This window comes from Coturnix japonica, chromosome 9, assembly GCF_054131305.1.
Source record: "Coturnix japonica strain WE chromosome 9, WE-NBRP24, whole genome shotgun sequence".
Classification (NCBI taxonomy): Eukaryota; Metazoa; Chordata; class Aves; order Galliformes; family Phasianidae; genus Coturnix; species Coturnix japonica.
In genome coordinates, this window is record NC_140671.1 from 8,449,845 (window position 1) to 8,474,427 (window position 24,583).

Sequence of the window (24,583 nt, forward strand, 5' to 3'; positions counted from 1 at the left end):
CTCTCATCCTAACTTGGTGAGTGTGCTTAAAGCTTGAGCAGCGTTGGTTCAGGGTTCATTTGTATCTGAGAGACAGGATGTCTCAAGAGCAAAGGCAAGCAAACTGCACTCAGAGCAGCACAGAGGGCTCATAAAACTCATAGTTCTATTCAACTTACACTCATGCACATGCACACAAGTACACATTTTAGATAATCCCTGTAAGTGGGAATAGTGAACTGTTACTTACCAACCCTTGGGAGATGGTGAAGTGCCAAAGAAGGAACGTGCTGGTGGTGGATGTGATAGGCAGAGCCAGCAGGACATCCTTGCTTCAAAGTGTGCTTTTCCTCTCTCACTCACCACAGTGTCTCTCCTGCTTTTATTTCCCCCAGCATCTGCAGGTTTTTTCCATTTGCACACCGTATCTGTGTGGCCAGTGCATGATACAGAGCCCAAGTGGAACATCTGCTTGCAAAACAAGGCTTTGCAAAAAATAAGATAAACCACCAAGGCCAGCTCTGTCTACAAAACAAGATATTTGCTGCTACAGCCACAAATATCAGTTCCCTTAAAACTATCAGAAGACTTTATTCCATCCCAGCATTGCTCTTCAGCCAGGAGCCTTTAGGTCCCTGGTGGAGGTTCTGATTGAAGGGACCAGTGAAGCAAAAAATGTGTTGGGTGGTACTGCAGAATTCTGTATTAAAATCACACGTTGAATTAAAGTCTGATAGTGTGTGCCTTCATCTTGAGTAATGTATGGTCATATTTTTACAGTCCTGATTAGTGGGATGAAAGAGAGTTAATTGTGCTACAATACAGGGTTCTCTGTTAGCTTTGCCTGGGGTTCCTTTCCAGGTTCTGTCTCCACAAATTAAGCAGAGGTTAATTGACAGGCTAATAGAGTCATGACCAGGCGTTACTGATAATGGGGTGGTGAAATTACACCAAAAAGAGCTATTCCCATAGATTGCAGCACTGGTAGCATTGAATCCTGTTCGGTTCACATGTGATGCACTATTAAAATTGAGGGGGAAGCACAGAACAGCCTGGATAGTGCCTAATAATTCTAATTCTTGAGGCTGTATTGGTAGCATATAACCCACTTCTGTCATTCCACTACCAGCGCTGTGGGTAATCCAGCTGCTCTGCTCCACTCACTGGCACCTGTGAGTTATCTACAATACAGCAAATGGCAAAGCAATATCAGTAGGTAAGAAACACACAGTCTCAGTCATTATCAGGGCTGGATGCTATTCTGTGCCTTGAGATGAGGTCGAATGTATTTCTCTGGAACCCACCTAGGGCCAGTCTCTGTGGGAACACAAGCATATCCATGATCTCAAGTTACGAGTGGTAAGGGATGTTCTTGAGCTCACAAGGCAGGGTTGTTAACTTAAGAAAAGATCTTTTGATCCACTGAAGGTACCTGTAACATACAGAGTCACTTGTTATATGAAGCTTTCGTTGTTCTGCAAAAACCTGAAAAGCTTGAGCCACTGCAGCAAGTCCTACAGTTTGAGGTGATCCATCGACATCTGACACACTGATGTGTGCTGCGTGCATGGAATCTTCTGAGGACGGCTCATTTCCAGCACAGTTCCTCTGAGTTCAACTACAAACAGCCACGAGGTCTCATTTAAGCCAAGCCGTGGTGGCTTTGCCAGGAGGATGGGTACCGTGCCACCTGCTTGTACCTGAAGTGCAATTATCTTTAGTTATTTCTGTTGTTATGTTTGTTCTTTAGTTATCTCTGTTATCGTTCACCTGGTGATGGCTGTGAGATGGTTTCAGCAGTTGCTGGAGGAAGCTGGCCAGATCTGCACAGCCAGGAGGGTGAGCAGGGAAATGACTGCATCCCATCTGCTCAGTGGAAATCTCTGGTCTGAAGCTCCCACTACTTTGTTGCATTCACACCTTCTTTTACTGTGGTGGTTATTTGATATGAAAATATTTCCATGAAATTTCAGAGGCTTCCCAGGTTGCTTCTGTCTCTTGCCCAGGAGATCCTCTGAGAATCCTCCGGACTGAAAGAGACCTTTAAAGGCCGTCTGGTCCCATTTCCATGCAATGAATGGGGACACCCACAGCTCCATCATTGCTTACAATGCTGTTCCCTGACCTTGGGTGTCTGCAGGGACGAGGCACCACCACCTCTCTGGACAACCTGTGGCAATGCCTTACCACCCTCAATGTAAAACACTTCATACTTATATCTAGACTAAATCTGCTCTCCATCCACCTATATCGTTTCAAAAGTAAAAAGCAGACTAGTTTTTTTCAGTTCAGGTCCTGACAGGTGACCATTTAGGATGGATGAACAACTTCTTCCTCCATCAGGCTAGGTGAATCTGTGGAGACGTATGGGATTAATGTAAGAGGAATATCATATGCCAGCATTAGCAGGATGGATATTAGCGTGCCAGCAGTTTCCAATGTAATTACCGTGCTTTGTATTTTTCAGCAGAGAGCCCATGAAAATGTGCATACCTTTCAGGAGGACTCTTAATTCCAGCATTAATGTAGTAGCCAAATTTAGAATGCAAGTATTTGCCTTGGCCTTCAGATGTTTTGAGCCACAACCTGCTGAGCCTGAAGCTTCTGATAGCGGAAATCTGTTTGATAACATGAACATGGTGTGTGGACCTGGCTTCCCTTTCAAGGTGAGCTCGCAGTATAAAGAGCCGTGTTTCCTCTGGCAGCAATCTCGCTGTCAGATCCCACCAGAATGAAGACTCTTGGCGTGCTTTTCTTGCTGTCAGGTGTGTAGGCAGCGCGTGCCCCTCTCAGCACCCCCTGCCCGCTGCCTCCCCTCCTGATGCTGACCTTTGTGCTTCTCCTCAGCCGTGGCTGCCATCGCCGCTATCACACCTCGTGCGTTATGGGAGTTCCGCAGCATGATCAAATGCACCATCCCAGACAGCAGCCCTCTCCTTGAATTTAATAACTACGGCTGCTTCTGCGGCTTGGGAGGCAGTGGGAAACCTGTGGATGAGCTGGACAGGTTTGTATGACTCTGCTGCTATCTGTCTCTTTCCTCGCTTCTGCTTTTGTGGTTCTGCATCCTGGCTCCTCCTCAGCCGGTCCCACATGCCCAATATCCAAAGGGCTGTGGCAGCTGTTTGCTCCTTGGACACCAGGCACCGATGGGGGATGCAGGGCAAATGCTGCCTTTTGCTGTGCTGAGAGCTGCTGCAGTCAGCACACACACAGCAGGTACCTCATGTAGTGTGGGCTGGCAGGGGAGGCGTTGGGTTTGATGGTCGCTGTGGTTGGGATGCTCTGTGATGTGTGACCCATCAGGGTCCTTTGAGCCGCCTCAGCTGTGACCTAAAATTCAAAGGGTTTGGCGGTGTCTGTTCATTCCTTGTCTATCGAACAGTCACACGCTGACATGTCCTACAAGTCAGCTGAGTTTGCCATCCCAAATGTTCTTTTTCCCCCATGTTTTACAGGTGCTGTTATGCACATGACCAGTGCTACAGCAGGGCAAAGTCGGTGTGTGCCGCCACCAATGATAACCCCTACACGGAGTCATACAAGTACTCCTGCAACAACAAGGCGATCACCTGCAGCAGTACGTCCTGCCCCCAGTCCCCGCTGTGCTCTGTATCACTGTGCTGCCTTCCCGGTGTGGAAGCGATGGGGCTGCTCGGCCCTGTGTGTGGGAGGGATGTGGGTGGGAGGCCGTGTGACATGCAGTGCAATGACCGCACACTGTCCCTCCAGGTGCCAACAACGAGTGCGAGATGCTCGTGTGTAACTGCGACCGCACAGCCGCCATGTGCTTTGCCAAGGCGCCCTACAACCCCGCTCACCTCCACCTGGACAAGGACAAATACTGCAATTAAATAACAGCGCGGCTGCCAACAATAAAAGCCTCGTACCACGCGTGTCCCTGCACAGTGCTGTGCCTCCGGGGGACGGGAGAGGGCGGGTGGTGCAGAGCTTATAGGTGAAATAGCGGCCCTCTGGCCCTTAGGGCTGAGTCTGGAACTCTGAATATCCCCTTACTTTCTGCTGGACTGACCCCGCGTCCACTGCATTCTGTACTTTACTCGCTCCTGCCCGCTATGGGTTTGAAGCAACAACAAAAGAGCAGCAGCTTAGCATTTTGTGGTCAGATCTCCTTGCTTTGTTAGTGCCCTCTAAGCAAATGACTTTGGCATCCTTGCTTCTAACAGCTTTTAACAGCTCTTGTCAGGGTGTTAATATGGGACATGTAGGACTGGGGCTTTTGAAAGACCCCAGCGCAGCCCAGAGGGGAGTGCTAGAATGATGTGGAAGGCTGGATCCAAATGTGATGTTTCAGGCTGGTAAGGTTGTCTTTTACCCCACATGTGGTATAATTTGTCTTGAGATTTCACCCTGCGGATCAACACAACGTGTCTGCCCAGGAGGGATGGGTCTCCTGTTAGGACTGTACCAAATCACATCTATAAAAGCCTGAGATCTCCCCTGGGGAAACCTACTGTACAGATTGAATTGTATCTCTTAATTCATCAGCTGTTAGTAATTACATCCTGCATCTTTGCAATGGGAAAAAATGAATCTAAGCTGACTTCTGAGACTGACAATAAATTGCAGGAGGGAAAGGGAATTACAACGCAAATAGGAGCAGTCGTGTAAACAGTTTTAATTCACTACTAAGCTATTCATTAATTAAATAACACCTTTTAAAAACACATTTCTGAGAAGGCAGCAGTAACATAAAGCAGCTCTGGTCAGATTAGCTGAGCCTAAATCCTCTGGCATCTCAACAATTGACCATTTTGAAAGGTGGGACAGTTCAGCTGCTCAGCTGGCACTCAGAGCAGTGCTGACTGCCCCTCCTTGCTGATGGCAGCTCTGTAACCTGTGCTTTCAAGTCATTTATTACGAGAGCAGGATTCTCTTTTGATCCATCTTGGCGGCGCTGACACCTGCAGTTCTTTTTGCCTCTTTTACCCTCTTTGCACACTCCACATCTGCCCACGAATGATGTGGGATCCTCCAGCTGTACTTTGTGTTCCATATTGCTCTCCTGTGCTTTTCTGCCTGGAGTAACCCAGTCAAACTCCCCATCCCCCATTCTTGACAACTATTAGAATATCCTGTCCCAGTCCATTCCTTTGCCAGTGAATGCAAAGAAAAGGCTCTGTTTACACAGCGAGGGAAGGGAGAAAATAACTCCTTTTCATCGTTTTTGGTTTCAGTGCAGAAAACTGTCCGGCTGATGTGTGTGAGGTTTGCTGCCCTCTCCTGGCGTCACCAGGGGCCACATGTAAGGATCCCATGGCTGCCCTTCAGACCGTAGTAATTCCCCTTTGGAGAGATTAAGTCCTGCAGGAATGGAGGGAAGAAGATGCTTTATACATGAAATAGAACGTTTCACAACAGCAGTGTTTTGCTGAACCAGGTCAGTTCAACCAGGCACAGCTTTCAAATCAGCACTGACTTAAGAAATCCTGCATGTTGTTGCTACCCTTTAATGTGAATGCCCCAGATGTACTCACCTTGTAGAGATTATTTTACCCCTGATTGCCAGTGATACTCGGCTCGTTGGCTCAGTGTGCAACTATCAAAGGCAGCAGCTCTCCGCAGCGGGAGTTCAGCTTGAGGGATGCAAAGTGATCCAACCTCGTGGGCCCAATGTTTAGGACTGCGATTGGCAGCTGCTTCTCCCGGGCAGCCAGTGCAAACCTGTAACCAGAGTACACCTGCAGAAACACCAGAAGATGGAGTTAATGGCAGCACAGGCAAGGAACAGACAGAAAGGTCTGTATAAAGTGAAACAGGTGATGGTTGGCAGTGGGAAATGGGGCTGTATATGTATGCTGTGTTATGCAGCTGCGCTTAACTCAGGTCCTCAGCTATGGGACCAAGGGCTGCTGCATAGAGAGCAGTACAGAAACAGGAACTGGTGTGGGAGGAAGACCTCGCTACCTGCATGGAGGATCCTGCCACCAGCATGGAGTCTGACTCCGCCAGGCGTTGATGCACAAAATCCACCTTCTCCCGGCTCACTGTGTCTCCAAAGAACGTCACGTCGGGCTTTAGGATTCCACCACACTTCCTGCAAGATGGGACCTGGAAACTGCGCACCTGCTCGTCTGTCAGGAAGACATCTCCATCTGGATTCACATCAAGGGCTTCAGCTGTCCAGGTGGGGTTCAGAGCTTCAAAGTACTCCTGGAGCTCAGAGCGTGAGGTTTGATCGCCACAGGTCAGGCAGAAAACCCTGGAATGCAGAGCAGAGCCTTAACAGAGAGCTTAACAGAGAGCTTTATGCCAGCTGAGGCCGCAGAGCCACTGGCTTGTTCCTTACAAGGCCTGGGAAGTCCATTGCCATTATTGTATTTATTTCTCTTGCTTGGCAGGGATGCCCTACACTGTGCTCTCTGACCCCTGCCTTGCATTCCCTCTCATAGTTAAGGCTGTGCTTTTTCATCTGCAAGTTCTGGGTGACCACAGGCAGCTTGCAGAGCTCTGCTCTGATGTGCCCAGACAGAGCATTCCTGGCACTGCCCTCTCACCTTTGAACACGCCATCTCCACTGGCACAGCACATTTATGTGTTGTCTCCTTTCTTAGCAGCTAACACTGAACCTACACGTTGGTGACCCAGAGCAGAACACCAATGGATAACCCATCTTCCCTTACGCAGGCAGTACCTGTGTGTGCAGCCGTGCAGTTCTGTCACACGCTGGCTCCCAGCTTTGGTGTGAAGCGCATCCACGTTCTGGGTCACCAGCCAGTGCAGCTTCCCCAGCTCCTCCCAGTGCCTCAGCACCAGGTGGGCCGCGTTTGGCTGGTGGGATGAGAATTGTGGCCAGCCCACAAAGTTCCTCGCCCAGTAGCGCTGCCGGGCGCTGGCACTACGGACAAACTCTGTGTGCTGGATGGGCCGCCGGTCCGACCTGGCATAGAGCCCCACACCTTCCGAGCGGTAATCAGGGATCCCTGACTCAGTGGAGATTCCAGCTCCGGTCATTACAAACAGCTTCTTGGAGTTGGAAATAAAACGCTGCATCTCTTCTACTTGCGTGGGATGTGGGGGGAGGCAGGACGGGACAAAGGCCAGGTTTGGGGACGCCCTGGGGACAGAGCTGTGCAGGAGATGGTGCGGTCTGATGGCTCTGCAGCCTCCTGGGAGCTTCCTGGCAGGGAACATGTTGAGCTAAAAGCCAAGAAGAGAATATAAGGCTGTAAATGGGAGCAGAGCAGATCCCTGAGCACATTGCTGTGTGCTCCAGGAAATGATGCAGGTGATTCTTTGCACTTTATTTTCTATTTTGTAAAGAAACCCACATTACTTTGGAGTAGGACAGTGTTCCTACATTGCCACGTCCTGCTCACAGAGTAACAGAGTGAGGGCTGCTCAGAAGGTGCAGAGTTTCATGTCAGACAGTAACTGTTTCTGAGCTGAACACCCATCCTGATGCTCCCAGCAGCAGCTTGGCAGAGCTTAAAGTGCTTGCACCAATGGCACAGCCCCATTCCTGTCCCTCAGCATCCAAAGAGCTCTCAGAAGGTTTTGACGTGGGATGAAATGGAGCTGTGACAGCCTGACCCACAAATGGCGACAGCATGTAGGCCGGCCCACATCGAAGTAAAGCAGGTAAGGCTTAGGAGCGAAAATAACACATCTGCGAGACGCTGTGGAGCATCAGAACAGCGTCAGAGTCAGGGAAAAACTTACAGAAGGAGGAAGACTAATTGGGAAATGCAGGGCTGCTTTGGAAAGCCGAGTGCTCAGAGGGCAGCAGTACAAACACAAAACCCGAGCGGAGCCGAGTCTGCAACAGCGACGTGGGGGGGCAGGTGGGTCACAAAGCGAGCATGGCTGGGGGGATGGCAATGTTATCCGTACCTCTCATAGCGCTGCCAGCTCCGAGAAGGGCTTCCTGCAAGCAGGGCTTTGTGGGAAACACAGTCTGTGCAGCTCAGCCCTCAGCACAGCGCCTACAGTTCCCGTGGTTCAAGGAATAGAAGCTGAGCTTCCTGCAGGGTGCAGCCCTGATACAGCACCGAGTGCCTCGCAGCTGCCCTCTAGGAAACGTCCGGGAATAAAAGAAGCTCTGGTTTGTGTTCGGATGGAGAGAGCAGCCTTGAGAAAATGCGCTGTAGATGCTTAGATTAGAAAAGGCATTTTCCCCTCCCTGCTGGTCTCAGGTCCTGGCCTCAAAATGTGCCTGATGGCCGAGCTGGTCTGTGTGCAGCTTTATGGGGAGGCATGAGGACAAATATGAAGCTGCTGCAGGAGATGCACTTCTATGGGCCCATGTATGATGATGTATGAGGAGGCAGAAAGCCAACAGAGCAGCGGCAGTGTGAGGTGAACGGTGCTGAAACTCAACTGCCATCACCTTAAAGATGTGCAAACAGCACCTTAGAAACCCCGTCTGTCTTACAGGCTGCAAGGGCTGCTCACTCCTCGTCTTGCAATGAAGCCGCTCGGTTTTGGTGCTGCTCCGGGCCATGATGCTCGTTGCACTTTGGTTACTGGGAGCTGCTGGAGCAGCCCCCGTGCTGCCCTGCCCGCCCTGCCTGCCGCCCGTTGTGCCCCCGCTTGGTGCGGGTTTCATCCCGCACTGCACATTCAGGATAAACCCCGGGATGTGCGGGTTTGTTTTTTGGATCGGAGGCGCCGTAAAAACAACCATCACTTTAGGAATAGGGACAAACAATGAACATCCCATCCCGCACGGCTCGTCCCGTCCCCGCACACCCCGCCCCGCCGTAACCCCGCCCCGCTCTCAGGTGCCGCCCGTGCAGGGGCGGGTCGCTCCTCCCGTCCCCGCTCATTACCATGGCGGGTTCCCGGCTCTCCCTGCGCTCCGTCCCCGCCGCCGTTCGTCTCCGCCCCGCTCCCCCCGCACACTCCGTTGCTCCGGGCGCGGGGCGGCAGCGGCGGGGAGCGCGCGGGACCGGAAGCGAGGGGCGCGTGGGGGCGCGCCGGCGCGCTGTGACGTAGGCGGCGGTGCTGCTGCGGGGGGCGCGCCGGCGCGAAATAGGGGGTCAGCTTTGCGCAGTGGCAGTATCGTAGCCGATGAGGTTAATCCGAGGCGCGATTATTGCTAGTTGAAAACTTTTCCCAATACCCCGCCGTGACGACTTGCAATATAGTCGGCATTGGCAATTTTTGAGAGCCTCCCCGGAGGCTGATTTCTCGCGGTTAACAACAGAGCCAGAACTGACTAGGTTCACCGCCTCGGTGCTTTTTCCTTCTCGTAATCTTTAACCTGCGTTGTTCCCTCCCTCGGGGAGCTCCCGGCGGAGCTGGACGTCCCCGGCTGCAGGGGGGGGTTGGTGTGGGCTGTTGGGATGCGGTACCGCCAGAACCGGACCGGACGAAAAACTCAACATGAGCCAGCAGTGAGCACTGGTAGCCCGGAAAGCAAATGGGATCCTGGGCTCCATCAGGAGAGGGGTGGTCAGCAGGGATAGGGAGGTGATTGTCTCTCTCTCTACTCGGCTCTTGTGAGGCCCCATCTGTTGTACCGTGTCCAAGTGTGGAGCCCTCAGTACAAGAAAGACATGGAGATTTTGTGAAGGGTCCAGAGGAGGGACAGGAAGATGATCAGGGGGCTGGAGCACCTCCCCTATGAGGACAGGCTGAGGGAGTTGGGTTTGTTCAGCCTGGAGAAGAGAAGGTTGCGGGGTGACCTCATTGCAGCCTTTCAGTACCTGAAGGGAACTTACTGCCAGGAGGGGAGTAAACTCTTGGAAAGGGCTGACAATAGCAGGACACGGGGAAATGGTTTTAAGTTAAAAGAGGGAAGATTTAGGTTGGATGTCAGGGGGAAGTTCTTCACTAGGAGAGTGGTTAGGCACTGGAACAGGCTGCCCAGGGAGGTTGTGGATGCCCCGTCCTTGGAGGTGTTCAAGGCCAGGTTGGACGGGGCCCTGGGCAACCTGATCTAGTAAAGGTGTATGTTTGGTGGCCCTGCCAGGCAGGGGGTTGGAACTACATGATCCTTGAGGTCCCTTCCAACCGGGTCATTCTGTGGCTCTGGGCGCGCCCCTCCGGCGGGGAGAGCCCGGGTCTCCCGCGTGACGTCACGCCTACTTTGCATAGCGCTTCCCAGCATGCCTCGCGGCCTCCGGTTTCCCAACACGGGGGGGTTTGGCACAACCGGGGGCTGCGCTGATCACCGTGACCGCGGGGCCGCGGGGCCGGGCGGGGGGTGCGGCGGTAACGGCGGGGAACGGAGGCAGGGCGGGATCGCTCGCCGTGACTGAGCCGGTGACCACGGGGCCCGGGGTGGCGGCGGAGGGAGGCAGGTATCAGCTTTGCGCAGTGGCAGTATCGTAGCCAATGAGGTTAATCCGAGGCGCGATTATTGCTAATTGAAAACTTTTCCCAATACCCCGCCATGACGACTTGAAATATAGTCGGCATTGGCAATTTTTGACAGTCTCTACGGAGACTGAACGTACGTGGTTTAAAAGCAGAAAACACCGATTCTGGAACAGCGAAGCGAGGGTGTATTGCATTGCATTGCCGTGCCGTGTATTGCATTGCCGAGCCGCCGTTCCCTGCATTGCCTTGCCGTGCATTGCATTGCCGTGCCGTGCATTGCATTGCATTGCATTGCATTGCCGTGCATTGCATTGCCGTGCCGTGCCGTGCATTGCATTGCCGTGCATTGCATTGCCGTGCCATGCCGTGCATTGCATTGCCGTGCCGTGCATTGCATTGCATTGCCTTGCAGTGCCGTGCCGTGCCGTGCATTGCATTGCCGTGCCGTGCATTGCATTGCATTGCCGTGCATTGCATTGCCGTGCATTGCATTGCCGTGCATTGCATTGCCGTGCATTGCCGTTCCGTTCCGTTCCCCCGCTCCCGCCGGCAGGGTGCAGCCGCGGGCACACGCTGTTCCGCCGGGAGCGCGCGGTCGTCGGGCACGCGCGGGGGCGGGGCGGGAAAGTTGCGAGTCGCTGAGCGGAGCGGGCGGCGGCACCGGCACCATGGACGATCTGGGTGAGTTGTGGGCGCTGCCCGGTGAGCTGCGGGCCGCCTCTGCCCGTGTCTCTGCCCGTGTCTCTGTCCGTCTCTATCCGTGCTGTTCGGCCGCTCTCCGTGCCGTTGGTCGGGGCTCCCCGCGGTGCCGCGTTCCTCCCGCCGGCCGTTCGGGCCCGCACCCCCGGGGCTCGTCTCATCTTGGTTCGGCTCGTCTCGGCTCGGTTCGGTTCGGTTCGGCCCGGCCTCGTCCGCCCGCTCCCGGCCCGCTGTCGGGGTGCGGCTCTCGGAGTCCCGCGTGTGGAAGCGCTGGGAGCGGGCGGGGAGGGGCCGGCGCTGCTGGCAGCCGCCACCGGCAGAAAGCGGCGTGTTGAGCTGTGCGAGGTGAGGAATGGAGCCAGCAGGGCCATGAAGCGCCGGGTTCGTCCCCTGTTGCTCCTGTTGCTGAGACGCTGCTCGTTATCTCAGTGGAAGTTGTGAGATGAATCCTTCAGGCGTTGCTCTGTCCCAGCAGCGCGGTTTCGTTGTCACGCTTACGCCGGTTCCTTCTCAGTTTTTGTGCGGTATTTCAGGTTGGACGACATCTGCTGATCCCACCAGAACCCAACCAACAAGGAAAGCTCTCTTTCTCTCTCCTAAATCTGCAGGATTTTCCTTAGCAGAGCACGCCGGCTGCTTTCCCTCTGCAAATCACTGCTGTACCGCCCTGCTCTTCCAAAGGCTCCCAGCTTTTGGGAGCTCTTCACACATAGAGTTGGGAGGTGTTGGAACAGCCGCCCAGAGAGGCTGTGGATGCCTCAGTGTTGGACGTGAATGGGGCCCTGGGCAGCCTGGGCTGGTATGAAATGTAAAGGTTGGCCACCCTGCTTACAGTAGGAGGGTTGGAGCTTCATGATCCCTACCAACCCAGGCCATCCTACGGTAGGGATACATAAGTAAGGCGTAGTGCCATGCTGAGCTCATACGTGGTGTAGGTTCAGTGTTGTGCTGAGCTCATACATGCTGGAGGTTCAGTGTTGTGCTGAGCTCATACATGGTGGAGGTTCAGTGTTGTGCTGAGCTCATACGTGGTGTAGGTTCGGTGTTGTGCCTGGCTGGGTGTGAGGGAGCACCATGCGGTGCCAGGGGTGTCTCTGCTCTGAAATCCCCCAGCTTATGGTCAATCTTTGGGCCATCCTGCTCCATTCAATAGGAGCTGATGGCATGTTGGGCCATGGACTGTACTGTACTGCACTGTAAAGCTCAGACCCAGAGGTACCTGCATGGTCTGGGCAGGTTATAAAACAGAGTCATAGGGGTTGGAAGGGAGATCATTGAGTCCAACCCCCTGCCAGAGCAGGTTCATTACACAGAGTTGCACAGCTCAGCATCCAGGTGGGTCTTGAATATCTCAAGGAGACTCCACAGCCCCCCCGGGCAGCCCGTCCCAGTGCTCCACAACACCATCAGGAGCAGGTTTGGGTAGCGCTGGTTGTTTGATGGAGCTCCAAAGACTTGGCTTATTTCTTTTCATTCCTCAGCCCTGGAGGAATGGCGGCGTGGAGCTCCTGAAGGAAACTGCATCCCAGCAGCACAGGGAGCCGGGCCTGACCAAACTGCAGCAGCACATGGTGGGGATGGAGTGGGGGGTGGGGAGCCTGGGCAGCTGGCCAGCCTCACATTGCCTGCCTTCAGCCTCAGAGGAAACGCTTTGAGGACGTGCTTGGAGCTGGGCAGGAAGCTGGCTGTGCTGCGGATGGGTGTGGAGAATGAAAGCTGGCCCTGAGCAGTGCGGGTCCTAACGGGGACTGCAGTGTTGTTACGTGCTGTGCCCCCAGCAACAGGTGACCTGTCACATGCGTTTGCTTCAGGCACATTGAGCTGCTGGATTATTCCTGGTTCCGTGGCACTACCTTGTCTAAGTCATGTGCAGTGTTATTTATTTACTGAGAGCTCTGGCCGCTCCAATCAGAGGTGGTGCTGCTTTTAGAAGCTTGTTTTTGGAGGTGTTAACATTCCCATTTACTGCTCAGTTATTTATTCAGACATTTTTTGTTTCCCCCACTGGGTTTTGCAAGCAGAAACAAACCAGCATTGACTGGAGTTTGAGAGGGGTGTTCTGCAAAGTTGCTTCTGCTCCTTAATAAGAATGTATGTACGGTGGTGCTTTGGCTGTATGGAGCAATGCGGCTTTGAAAGTTCTGGGCTCAAAGGTTCAGAGTACAAGAGGTTTTACTTTAAGAGCTGTCTCTGGGGAGCTCCCACCCACCCCATCTTCATGGCTTAACCCTCTCAGGGTCGGTTTGCTGCTGGTTGTGCACAGGGAGGGGGCTCAGTGTGTTCCTGCCCTCTGTCCCAGCAGGTCTGTGCTGCTGCCTCTGTGCCTTCCATCTGAATTCATACCTGGTTTCGATTTGAACATTGACTGTGGATTGCTGACAGTCAGCTGTGCCCGAGGATTGGTGCTGGGGGAAGGGCTGCTCAGGTTGTTTGGTGCTTTCTGCTGGCTCGGGTTTCTGAGTGGTTCCTGGTGCTGGGCGAGAAGACTGCAAACAGAGCTACTGCTCTGCACAATGGGCTTCTGACTTGTTTCAGCTTCTTAGCTGTTCTGAGCCCTTGTAAAACAGGGGCTTCATTGTCCTGGGCAGCTCAGACAGGGAGTCCTCTGCCTCGAGCAGCGTGCGGCGCAGAGAGGCTTCCTTTCTTGCTGCTCTATTTCCATGGAAAGTCGGGACTCGGTGCTGTCTTTGGCTGCTTTGTCTCTGTCTGGGAGAGGTCAACTTACCCAGAGTGTTCAGCTGCCCTCCTGGTTAAAGCCGAGCCTCTGACACCGTGTCACCCATTAGAGGAAGCAGTGAGAGTTCCATGTCAGCCCGCTCTCTCATCACAGGGGAATCTCAGCGCCTCCGTTTCTCTTGGTCCTTTTTTAGTCACCCACTTTCCCCTTAAGCTGTGTTGTATGAAACAGGTCTGAATCCTGAAGTCTGGCAGCAGAGCAGGCGATAGCAGCCACTTGTGGTGACACCAAGGGGGGGTTCTGACCCACTGCTGTGACAGAGATGTTTGAATTCCTTAAGCTGAGTCTGTGTGACAGCAGTACAGCTGTGGGGGAGCAGGAAACAGCCCGCAGCCACCAAAGGGATCCGTCAGAATCAGAGTGCTGTGTTAGCTGGCTGCGTTAGCCCAGAGCTCCAATGGCTTTGGAGAAAGCAGGAATGCATTCTGAATTCAGCCATGTGCGTGAGCAGGATTTCAGCTCCCTGTTGCACAGCTCAGGCTGTGCTCCCATCTGCGTGCTGCTCTGTGCCCTGTTCTGATGAGGAAGCTGTTAATGAACACACTCTTCTGCTTCAGCTGCATGAAAGTGAAGCATTGTCCGGGGGAACTTCCCTGCGTACAGCAGGAGGACGGGACACAGGGATTGAGCCGCTTGCTCAGCCTGGGCTGTCTGTGCTGAGCGAGGTCTGGTGGCACTCCCTGCAATACGGGATGCCATGGCTATTAGGCAATCGGATTTAAAGTGCTGAGTAGGGAACTGTGGAGACATTTGGGTCCCGTTCTTGTTTTTCAGCGTGTGTAACGTCTCGCTGTGCGCCTCATCCAGCTGAGTTTCAGATTGCAGCCAAAAATGGTGATTCCTGCTTCCCCGGCCCTTGTGGGCTTTTGCTTACGTAGTGAGTGGGAACGGGGCTGCGGGGCGGATCGGTGCACGTTGCTGGAAGCCAGCCCTGTCACCCAGCCCGGACAGATGTGTGCTGCTGGATGGGGAGCAGGGCTCCCTTGCCCTGTGTTGGGGCAGCTGGATGCAGTGCAGGGGCTGTGCTGCGTTTTGTCCTATCTCCCTTCATTGCGGGTGCCAAGTGCAGCACAGTCAGCTGGATCAGCAAGCTGATTTCTCTGCAAACTGTTAGAACTGGTTGGTTTGTAGCCAGGTCGGCTCCTTGCTCTTTATGACCATGTGCTCACACAGAGCCGCCCCACCACCAGGCTGTGGATAGTGAGGCTCCTCTTTCAGCTGGAGCTGATGTTTGATTCATTATAAAGCAACCATTTATCCACAGATCTGCCTCCAGGCGAATTGTTTTTGCATCTGTGCAACAGGGGTGACAGCTCCTTACCTGCACAGTGTGCTCCATGTTTATTGCCAGCTTTGTGTTTCTAAACCAGCTTCCCTCAGAACAGTCTCTCTTTCACACTTCCCATCACTCCTGCTGGAAAAACACACAGTGGCAAGTTTGAGTTCGATTTATACGTGTCTGTTCTCAGCTCTGTTGGTGTTCCCGTGCTGCCATTCTGATGGCTCATCCCTTCTGCATCCCCGGGCAGGGCAGCCTGCGAGCAGGGAGACATTTCCTTCCCCACAGCACTTCTACTCTAAGTCTTTACCACAAAACGTCGTGAAGTCATTCGAAGAATGTCGTGTTCTAAAGATACACCATAAAAAAAATAACATATGACTGTATCACATCACTTGTCATTTCTTCCTCCCCTCTTCCCCCCCCAGTTTGTGCTTGTTCTCATGGTAAATGGCACCAGGACGGCACAGAGCAGCTGGCTGAGCTTTCTGGGCAGAGGTTCCGGAGCATTTGGATACTTTGAAGTTATGTTTATAAATCCTCATAAAACAAACAAAGCACACTGGGAACAACTTTGGTGTTCTTGCTGTTCCAGCCATAGGAGCTCATGTCCCCGAGGTTACGTGCTTGTGCTGTTGAGGAATCTGGCAGGCGTTTTTTTTCTGCTCGTGTAAATGCAGCGGGCAGTGATTAATCTGAACTTACATGGGAAACTTATCTGAAGCTGCTGGAGAAAGCTCTGTGCTGCGGATCTGAGAGCACAGGACAGGCCCCAGGGGGAACAGCCAGCGCTGTCACTACCCTGCTCCTTTCTCCTGCAGCACCCTGGGGCTGCCTTCTGCACCGTGAACGAGTTTAGTAGGGGTCATTTACATGAGGCTGGAGTGCTGGAAGGCTTCAAATGCTGCTTGCCATGCTGCTGGTCACAGCACTCCTGTGCTTGGTGTGCAGGGCTGGCTGGCAGTGTGCTGTGGCTGCAGCTTCATTGCTTGGCTTTTACTGCCCATTGCACTAAGCTCTAACATAAAGAACATTTAAAAAGAAGAAAAGGAAAGTTTTGCTCCAAGGGATGAACCTTCTGAGTGATGCTTTGCGTGGGGAGTTGTGCTTTACGTGGCTTAGCTGTGAAGCAGACTGCACGGGGTCTGCAGGAAGAAACCAGTCCCGTGTTCTTATCATGGAATTGAGCTGGTAGACGGAATTAATCCATGTCTGTATCTCCGTAGGATCTTTGTCTCTCTCTGTGCAGAGTAAGGTGAGCAGAGGCCTTCAGTCCCTGCTGTGGGAAGCTTGTGGTGGCTCATAGACCAGGGCAGGGTCAGGTTTTCCTGAGAGTGGAAGAGGGCAAAGAAAACTGCAAGTAGGGAAGGTCAGGGGCTGGAGAGCTGTAAATGATTTGCTGAGGATTAGGAGTTTAATGCTGCCTCGTTGTAGCCTCTTTGGGTCTGAACAAGTTCCAGGCTCTCTCTGAAAGGAGTTCTGTTCGATTGGAGCCACTTCATTGAACTGGGTCATCAGACAGAGGAGCCGGAGGCTGTTGGCACATCAGCTGAGTTCTCTGATGCCCCCAGGGCTGCAATACGACAGCAGCCTGCTGCCTGCCCTCACTGCCTGCCCTCACTGCCTGCCCTCACTGCCTGTCCTTTGGCCACCAGTTGTGTCTTTGTTCCCCATTTCTCAGCAGCAGCGGTTCCTCATGAGCAGGGTCAGAGAGTGCTGATAGCAAATTGCCCTCTGGGGCAGGGGTGACCCTCAGAATGAGATGCAGAGGAGAAGCACTGTCAGGCTTTGGTTTGTGGGAGGCTCTTCTCAGGCCGTGTTGGCCTGGTTAGGCAGTGTGAGGCACAGCTGGAGCCGCTCTGTGTGCTGTGAGCAGCTCCAGCAGTTGGACTCCATCCCCACGGAGCACCGGGCGCTGGGGGAGGGAGTGAGATGCCATTTTAGCCACGTCATGAGACCTCTTATCAGCAGCCAACTCTGGTGTGGGTGGGTGAGTGGCATGGCCAGAAGAAGCTGCCTCTTATTTCTGCTGTGAAATGTGGAGAGCTCAAACTGTCAGTCAGGACGAGCGCGTGGAGGTTGGGATGTTTGTCAGGCAGGTTCCTGTAATGTAGGGCCTCTAGCTGCCAGCCTGCCCTGCTGGGCTCTGCCAGGTTGGAGCTCTGCTGTCCTGTGCCTCTGTTGGCAGCACCTCACCAGCACAGCTGCTGTGGCACACTGCTCCTCTGCTTCATCACTGCTTAAATCTGATGCCTACAGCACCTTCTGTGTCAGGACTGTGCAGGGAGGCCTCAGCCATGTGAGACTCAAACCAAATCTGCCCAGTTAGGGTTTGTTTTTGCTGTAAGATTTGGGCACAGGTGCTAATTTGCCCCCAAAGTACACAAACAGATCACTGTGGTTCCGCATACAGCCCCCCCCTTTGAGGCTGTTGAGGCCCATTGGGGTCCTCTGATCCTGCTGCCAACATGTGAAAGATGCAGCCTGTGGCCGGCTTAGCCAGCACAGCACCGTGCTCTATGGCTCAGCGCTGTCCTGCCCCACGAAGCTGGGGGCTGGGGGGTGCAGAGGAAGCTTTATGTCATTCTTGGCTGCCTTCTGAGTAATTGTTTTAATGAAATGGAATGCAGTGCGTTCAGAGCTTGCTTGGCAGAAACAGCTGTTTTTAAAAAAAACATTCAGTTTTCTGGGGAAGGGGTTGAGGTCAGTCTGCTTTCCAGCCGCTTCAAGCGGGTAAACGTGGGTTTGCAGCAGAGAGAGGAGTGGGATGTTGTGCTCAGGGAGGGGATGGCTGCACTGCTGTATGTGTGGGGGGGATGATGTCCTCGTGCACATAATGTCTAAGCTGTTGGGCCTGGTCCCTCTGGCTCTCGCTGTGATGTTCATGCCAGCGTGGCTCTGAAGTGGATCAGGTTAATTTCAGAGCGATATGAGTAGGTTCGTGTGTGTGTAAGACACGTATGCACTGAGGAACTTGGTAGGAAAATGAATGGGACTTCAGTTATCCCTGGGTGAGATTGTGATGGGTTGAGACAAGCAAAGTCAACTCAATTTTCAGCAAAGCAGAAATGGAGGAACCAGGAATCTCGACTTGTGCAAATGACTGTGAGAAATTCCCTTGGCTGTCTCAGCTGCGTGGTGATTTGTGCCTTAGGAATGGCTGGAGGGGCAACCAGGGATCCTGCTGAAAACCCTTTTTTAGAAGGTGGTTTGCAGAAGGATTTATTTCGTGTACCTACGGAGGGGGGTTATTCTTATGCTGCTTCTATTTCAGCATTGCTGGCATTTCCATTTTTGGGCAGCTCTGGGGATTGGTCTCTTTTACTCATCTTCTACCTCCCAAAATCTTTCTGCTCCGTTTCCATCATTATTTAATCGTGGTCTTTTGTGGTCACGAGTTCTGTTGTGAGCAAAGCAGCCTTCAGTTGTCAGAGTGAGGTGCTCCAATGCAGAGCACTGCGATGGAGATGCTGACACGTGTTTGTTCCCTTTATTAATACTGCTTCTGGAGCGCTGTACTCTGTGGGCTTCTCTTGGAGACAGACTTCCAAAGGTGCCGCTTACCTGCTCTGTATTTGGTTCACCTTTAGGTTTAAAGCTTTAGGTTAAAGCTTCCTACCTGTTGTAGCCATAAGCAGCACAAAGACCTGCGTGTCTGAGAGATGCTGCACGCTGTGTCGTCGTTTCCCCCTGCCCTGTTTGTGCTGTTTGCATGGTGCTGCTGGCAGTGCTTCATGTAGCTCTGTTCCCGGTGATGACTTAACACGTGTTGGCCTGGACAGAGCTCACCACTGCTTCCAAGTGTGCTCCTGCTCAGTTGCAGTCAACCCTTCCAGAAACCACAGCTTCCTAACTAGAAGGATCCACCATTTTGAGCGTGTTTCCTTTACACTGGAAAAGCCCTTTGAGATCTCATTCGGTACCCGCGGTGTCTGAGATGTGCTGGGATCTCCTTTCTCCATGCAGGTGTTAGGTTTTGCAGTGTGATACACCTTGGTTTTTAAGGGCAGGTTTGCATTTGTTGCACTTTGCTTGCATTTACACTCTTCAGAGCTATACTTGTTAACTACTAGCAAGTTGCTATGGTGGAATAAGCCCCGGTGAGCTGCTCTCTTCCAGGTTTGCATGATGGCATCCCTCAGGTTGGGACTGTCTCCATGAGGCTGTACTGAACATTGTGGCAGTGCCTCTTTAGCGTGCTGCCCTGTGCTGCTGATTCCTGCTTGATAGCCAGAGGGTTCTGTATCTCACGGGCAGGATTTGTGCTTCTAATGCTTGTAATGAATTCGGAATTTGTACTAATATTTCTGTCCTTCATTTCATCATCTTTTATGGGTGTCTCAAGTTTTGTCATTGGCGTTTTGCCCGGAAGGGTCTATATTCAGATCTGTTCGTGCTGTTTGGATAGGATTTCCACTGTTTAAAAGATGCAGGCTTTTTTTCTTTCCTTAAGTTTCGTGTCTATTATTGCACCACCATGCAGATCTTCCATGTATTAGTTATAGGTCTGTGTGCCTTCCCGTACCTCTTACTTTTAATAAGGCAGATAATTAAGTCAGAATGTGCAAACTCCAACAGTGTTTTGTCTCTGGTTGAGTCCAAAGCCATTCTGTGTGCAGATGGGTGAGGTGATGGATAAGCCCTGCTGGGCTTCCATCTCCTGTGCCTTCTGCTGCCTCCTCTGCCAGGGGACGTACCCCATCCTTTCTGTTAGGTGCTCTACTCACCTCACTGTTCTAACTCTGAAGGAACAATATCTTTTTTTTTGGGTGGGGATTTGTATTCTGTTGAACTGGTTGGTGGAGGGGTCTTGTAAGAACTGGAGCTGAGAGAAGGAAGTGGCAGCGGCACACATCTGGAAGAGGGAGTAAAACCTCTCCATTTTTGGCAGTGGTGAGCTGTTAATTTGTCTTTCTGCATCTTGTGAAACTGTATCCTGAGCTCTGTGCTGCCCTGCTCCCCTGTAAGCCCCGATGTGACGTTTTCCATCCCCGGATGAGTAGAATCAGCAGTTCCAAGTTGTGACCTGCAAGTGGTAAGTGCTGCGCGGCTGTGTGAGGTGTCCTGTTAAATCCTCGCATTCACCAACGTCTCATTTCCACCTGGGGGCCTTGAAATTATAAGTGAAGGAGGGCTGGTGTGGCTCAAAGCTTTGGGAGCCACTGCTGTTCTGGCACAGCTCATGGCAATAGGCTCCTGCTTAGAAACCCCCCTGAAGAGAGATCTGCTCCTCATCAGTGCATGCTGCAGCTCGGTGCTGCCTACACTTATGCAAATGTAGTCCACCCAGGTCTTAAAAAATGCCATTAAAATGCCTGTCCTCCTTTCAGTGGGCACATGGAGGTAGCAGCACTGTGTGACCAAGGGTTTTGGATCTGCGTGCTGCTCCAGTAGGAAGGCTCTGGTTCTTCACATAGCTGCCTGCACTGAGCCCCCCTTCCTGCCGGACTACGAGGGAGCTGGTATTTGGATCAGCCTTGGCCGTGGGAAGCTGTCCCTGTGGGGTGAGCTCAGTGCTGCTTGTTTGCTTTTCGGGAATAGTTTTTGTCAGCTCTGGCCATTTGCTGGTGCCTTTGTCTGGGACTTCCTGGAAGTGCCCGAGGAGCTGCGTGCTCTCGGGCTGAGATCAGGAATAGATCTTGCACAAGAAGAGCCGTGCTGGGAGGACAGTGTCAGAGGCTGTGCTTACCCTCCTTGGAGACCAAAGCTGTTTCCAATTTGGTGGTTGAGGGACCGAGGCAACCTAATTTGTGCAGATTGTTGCTTCTCTTATTCAGGGGGCCCTGAATACATCCTGTATGAACATCAGTTTGTTTGCTCTCTGGAGGAGAGGCTTCTGATGAAGACATGGCGGCAGGTGGGGTTTGTAGCAGGCAACAGAGTGAGGCTGAGAAATTCCAACTTAAGTATTTTTAGGACAGGCCTGAGAGGCACAGACTTTCTATTCTGATAGAACATGGACTTGCCATGCTAAATCGGGCTGCTTGCTGCTGTGGGTCAGCTCCACTCCTGTACGGCAGATGGTTCTTCTCACTGTTGGGGACTTGTGAGTGTTGTGGTTTGTGGTCCCCGTCAGAGTTTGGGTGCTGTGGCTGCAGGCTTTACTGCGAGTTGCAGCCTGTTGTATCAATGCCACGTGGAATTCTTGGAGCTTTGTGTTTAAGGTGTGGAGCTGTCAGCTGCCATAACAGAAAAACCTGGCTGAAAACAGCCCCCACTTCTGCTGTGAGTGCTGTAACATGGGCAGCCGGACACCTGGGGGCTGCGGTACCTCCTCAGTGCCATCTGAATTACTGACAGCCATGAGCTGAAGCACTGAATTAAATCTGGTCGAGTCTCTGCAATACATAGAACACTTCCCAACTTCTCTTGTGCAATCTTCAGCTTCCCAGTTCAGAAAGCCAGAGCGCTGCCTTGTGCTCCTCACCAGCGTGTGAGCCATGGGGTGGGCTCTGCTGCTGTGTGACGGGATGTGCCGGGGCTGTGACTCACCAACTCTCTCCATGCTTCTCCTGATTCTTCAGAAGACTGTTCATAGAACGGCAGAAGAATTTTTTGACTGAAGCTTGTCCATTTTTGGTAATTGTTTCCTGTTGTTTAGGATTCAGCTTGAGAGCGCAGTGAATCAAGAAGGGAAGGAACCACGCAAGCAGTTGTGTTCTCTGGTAGCTTCCCCCAGCTGTGCCACAGAGGAGTTGAGGTTTGAGCTGCTGTCGTCGTCCCAGTGAGATGGGGTGTGAGTTCAGCTTAAGGCTCCAGGCCTTAACACAGGGTGTTTTTTCCTGGGATGAGCTGAGGTTGCTGCTCAGGGCTGTAAATTTAAGTATAAGAGGTCTCTTTTCACTTCTAGTGCGGGGAAAAGTGTGCTATTTAAAAGTGGATGTGGTTTGTGACAGGAAGTGACTCCTCCTTCCCACCCTCCCTGGGACTTTCTGGCAATGAGAAATGAATAGGAGGTCTCACATTTGGGTGCGAGCAGGCTGAGAAACCAGAGCTGGGGAGGTGTTGGTGGGCTCAGGTGCTGCTCCCTGGAGGGGAGCGGAGCAGAGCAGACCTGAGCAGCCAGGTTAGGCTGCATCTATCCAGCCCCACTTCACTCTGACTGTCTTTGGATCTACACAACCATTGAGAGATTGTTGCTTCTGGTCTTTTTGTTGACAGTTTCCAAGAGTGATGGCTGCAGCTGCTGAGAGGGCTGAGGATAACTGGGAGAGCTGGAAAAGGCTGTTCTGTTTGGCTGCAGGGAGTTCCATTCCAGCCACACACAGGAAACAAAACCATGTTTCCTTCTGGATTTGTGTCCGATAATCTTCCTGCTCTCCTTATTCTCTCATGCACCAACTGCATCCCTTCTGAAAGGAGATGATACTTAAGTTGCAGATCACTTCCAGTGTGAAAATGCTCAACAAACGTCTTCAGTGCATTGAAGATGATGTGAAACACCTCAGGAGTGTTCTGAGATAGCAGAAGGGTCATGAAGGTTTCTCTAGGGAGGTCAAAGGAAGGCAGAATGACTGGGAGCGCTTCACTTCCCTCCACCTGAGCTGGGGTCTCATTTACTGTTCAAGAGCTAAATGGCAAAGCTTCTCTTCCCACAGGAAAATCTGCTGTGGTTCCTTCACGCAGGACTGTAGGGCAGGGAGCGCTGTGGGTTTGTGTGGTTTCATCCAGGAAACTGTGCTGACACGGATCTTCAAGGCGGTTGCTGTGTCTGTCAGCCTGCCCGCTGCACTGATGATCCCATGCCCTGTGGGTCCAGGTGAGGTGAGGTTACCTTCCTGCCAACCCTGGGTTGGAAGGGTTTCCCAGCCTGTGGCATCAGTGCTGCAAGAGGTGGTTGGGGCTGCTGCATCCAGGCATGGAGCCATGAGTCCCTGGGGCTTCTGGTGCCTCCTGCAGGCAGCTGGCTGCCCTCAGCAGTGTCTGTGCCCTTAGAAGCCCTATTGCTGGCTGCACAGGAGCAGGATGCCCTTGTGATGCTGGCAGGCTGGTTCCATCAGCACGCTGATGCTGCCCCATTGCCGAGGTTAGTGGGCAGCTGCATGGCACAGTGAAATGCTTCTGTTATTTGGTAGGAAGTGGTGTGGTGGGTTTCAGGAAGGATCTTGTGCTGACCTCTGTTTTCTCAGAACAAACACACGTTGCTCTCTCACCTCCGCCCCTCAGAAGGATCCCATAGCACTGCAGACTCACTTAATGCCTTCTCTTGTAGCATGCTGAGTTGGCGTTTCTTCAGGGTTTTATGGGAGGGGGTTGGTTGTCTGTGTCAAAAGCTATTGCTTAAGCACTGTGGGACATGCTTGGTGTGAGCAGAGCTGCACCAGTCAGGCTGTATGCTGCATAGCCCTGCTGGAGCCCTGTGTTAGAGGTAGTGGTTGGTAGTGGTGAGAGCCATCTGAATTTGGGAGCAGCAGTTTGTCTGCTCCTTGTGCCCATTTCAGGCTGCATTTGCTGTGGTCTGCATTGGAGGCACAGGGTAATGACGGGAATGGGACAGGAGGATGGGGGGTTTCTTTCAGCTGGATGACGCTGGATTTCAGTTTGTGCTCTGGATAGTTTGGTACATGGAGGTGCAGCATTTCCTGCTTCAACCAGACTGTTTATTCTGTCCGTTTAGAGAAGGGCTGGATTTTGGCGTCACTCTCTTCAAAATGTTTTCTAGGAGCTGCTTTAGTCGCAGAGTGGCTGGGGATGGGCTTCCAAGAACCGGGTGAGTTTATCTAGGAGGAATAACTCTGCAGGGTGACGAGGCTGTGTTGGTGGGAAAGCATCTGACTGTGGTCTCAGGGGCAGCGTGAGGCTGCACACCCTGCTGTAAGCTACAGCTACAGCCTGTGGGGCTTGGACTCATCCTCACACCCCAGATGTGCAGGGAGCCAACGGACAGCAACCCAAATAGTCGGACCACTTGCACAGCCCTGTGCTTGGGGAGGTGGCAGGGCATGTTGGCTGGCCACAAGCCCTGGGTCGGACTCTCCGCTGTGGGGCTCAGTGGTAGGGACAGGAAGCCACAGCCACTGCTGCAGCTGATTGTCCACACTGCACCTTGGCACGGTGTCTTTAACCACTACCAACAAATGTCTAATTAGAGCTGGCTGTGGGGGCTGCTGCCCTGGGTTTGGCTGGTGGGTTTGGCTGTGTTCTAGTTGTGGCATGGGTGGGATTCGTGGTGGCTGCCACCAGGTGTTCTGTCTGTCACAGTACGAGCTCTTGTTGAGCCTTGGGTGCTTCTGCCATCCCCCCTTACATCTAAGGGGAAATGTTAGCTACAGGGAATAGTGAAGCTTAGGGGATTTTCATCTGTTGCCCTCTGTTGGAGCTGCCCATGCCATGTGCTGATAGCAGTCTGGCTGTCCCTCTTACCCAGCACTGTGTCTGTGAGCCCAGGCACAGCTTGCTCTGATACCTCGATGAGGAGCAATAAGCACCAGCCACTGACATACGTGACAAACAGCAGAGCGGTTTTTCAGCCGTGTCATTTGAATTTCCTCTGGGTGGGTCCCAGCAGTGGGAATTATAAATCCTGGTGGCTGCTTGGTGCAGGCAGCCCTGCAGTTGTTAGGGCTGGTAAAGGACTTACGTCCCGTGCCTTGGATTTTTCT

General features: G+C 52.7%; 3 protein-coding genes and 2 non-coding genes across 14 annotated transcripts in view; 4 read left to right on the forward strand and 1 right to left on the reverse strand.

Moving 5' to 3' along the window:
* Positions 1 to 2,640: 2,640 nt before the first annotated feature.
* On the forward strand, positions 2,641 to 3,873 carry LOC107321417 (phospholipase A2, minor isoenzyme-like). The gene is made up of 4 exons (XM_015878301.3): positions 2,641 to 2,744; positions 2,827 to 2,986; positions 3,438 to 3,559; positions 3,712 to 3,873. Exons 1-4 carry the CDS (start codon positions 2,711 to 2,713, stop codon positions 3,831 to 3,833), a joined length of 438 nt encoding a protein of 145 aa, XP_015733787.1. The 5' UTR covers positions 2,641 to 2,710; the 3' UTR covers positions 3,834 to 3,873.
* A 721-nt stretch (positions 3,874 to 4,594) lies between these two features.
* On the reverse strand, positions 4,595 to 8,915 carry SIRT4 (sirtuin 4). Of its 2 annotated transcripts, none has more exons than XM_015878298.3 (5): positions 8,772 to 8,915; positions 6,635 to 7,140; positions 5,908 to 6,202; positions 5,478 to 5,681; positions 4,595 to 5,304 (listed from the first exon to the last, which is right to left on the reverse strand). In XM_015878298.3, exons 1-4 carry the CDS (start codon positions 8,772 to 8,774, stop codon positions 5,529 to 5,531), a joined length of 957 nt encoding a protein of 318 aa, XP_015733784.2. In that variant the 5' UTR covers positions 8,775 to 8,915; the 3' UTR covers positions 4,595 to 5,304; positions 5,478 to 5,528. The 2 variants fall into 2 exon arrangements, with proteins under 2 accessions (XP_015733784.2, XP_015733785.2); XM_015878299.3 differs by lacking the exon at positions 8,772 to 8,915 and adding an exon at positions 7,834 to 7,875.
* Positions 8,916 to 8,983: 68 nt separating this feature from the next.
* Positions 8,984 to 9,124, forward strand: LOC116654135 (U4 spliceosomal RNA). Its single transcript, XR_004309080.2, has one exon. It is a non-coding gene; the product is annotated as a U4 spliceosomal RNA (small nuclear RNA).
* Positions 9,125 to 10,252: 1,128 nt separating this feature from the next.
* LOC116654134 (U4 spliceosomal RNA) lies at positions 10,253 to 10,393 on the forward strand. The gene has a single exon (XR_004309079.1). It is a non-coding gene; the product is annotated as a U4 spliceosomal RNA (small nuclear RNA).
* Positions 10,394 to 10,887: 494 nt separating this feature from the next.
* PXN (paxillin) overlaps positions 10,888 to 24,583 on the forward strand; it is a 38,077-nt gene continuing 24,381 nt past the window's right edge. For 4 of the 9 annotated variants that reach the window (XR_014949179.1, XM_015877956.2, XM_085556148.1 and 1 more), the window contains exon 1: positions 10,888 to 10,947. Coding sequence is in view for 4 of the 9 variants with exons in the window: in XM_015877956.2 (XP_015733442.2) it covers positions 10,935 to 10,947 (13 nt within the window). In the remaining 5 variants the exon portion in view is untranslated. Of the gene's footprint in view, positions 20,017 to 20,337; positions 20,486 to 20,543; positions 21,561 to 21,693; positions 21,718 to 24,583 lie in introns of those variants that run through there. The other 5 variants (XM_085556147.1, XM_085556152.1, XM_085556151.1 and 2 more) reach the window with 4 other exon arrangements.

Excerpts from the sequence above, each read along its gene's own strand:
- LOC107321417 (XM_015878301.3), top strand. The coding sequence starts at position 2,711 with ATGAAGACTCTTGGCGTGCTTTTCTTGCTGTCAG. Across the intron at positions 2,987-3,437 it reads CCTGTGGATGAGCTGGACAG|GTGCTGTTATGCACATGACC; the intron begins GTTTGTATGACT and ends CATGTTTTACAG. Across the intron at positions 3,560-3,711 it reads CAAGGCGATCACCTGCAGCA|GTGCCAACAACGAGTGCGAG; the intron begins GTACGTCCTGCC and ends CTGTCCCTCCAG.
- SIRT4 (XM_015878298.3), bottom strand. Across the intron at positions 6,203-6,634 it reads CTGCACGGCTGCACACACAG|GGTTTTCTGCCTGACCTGTG; the intron begins GTACTGCCTGCG and ends TCTGCATTCCAG. Across the intron at positions 5,682-5,907 it reads TGGCAGGATCCTCCATGCAG|GTGTACTCTGGTTACAGGTT; the intron begins GTAGCGAGGTCT and ends GTGTTTCTGCAG.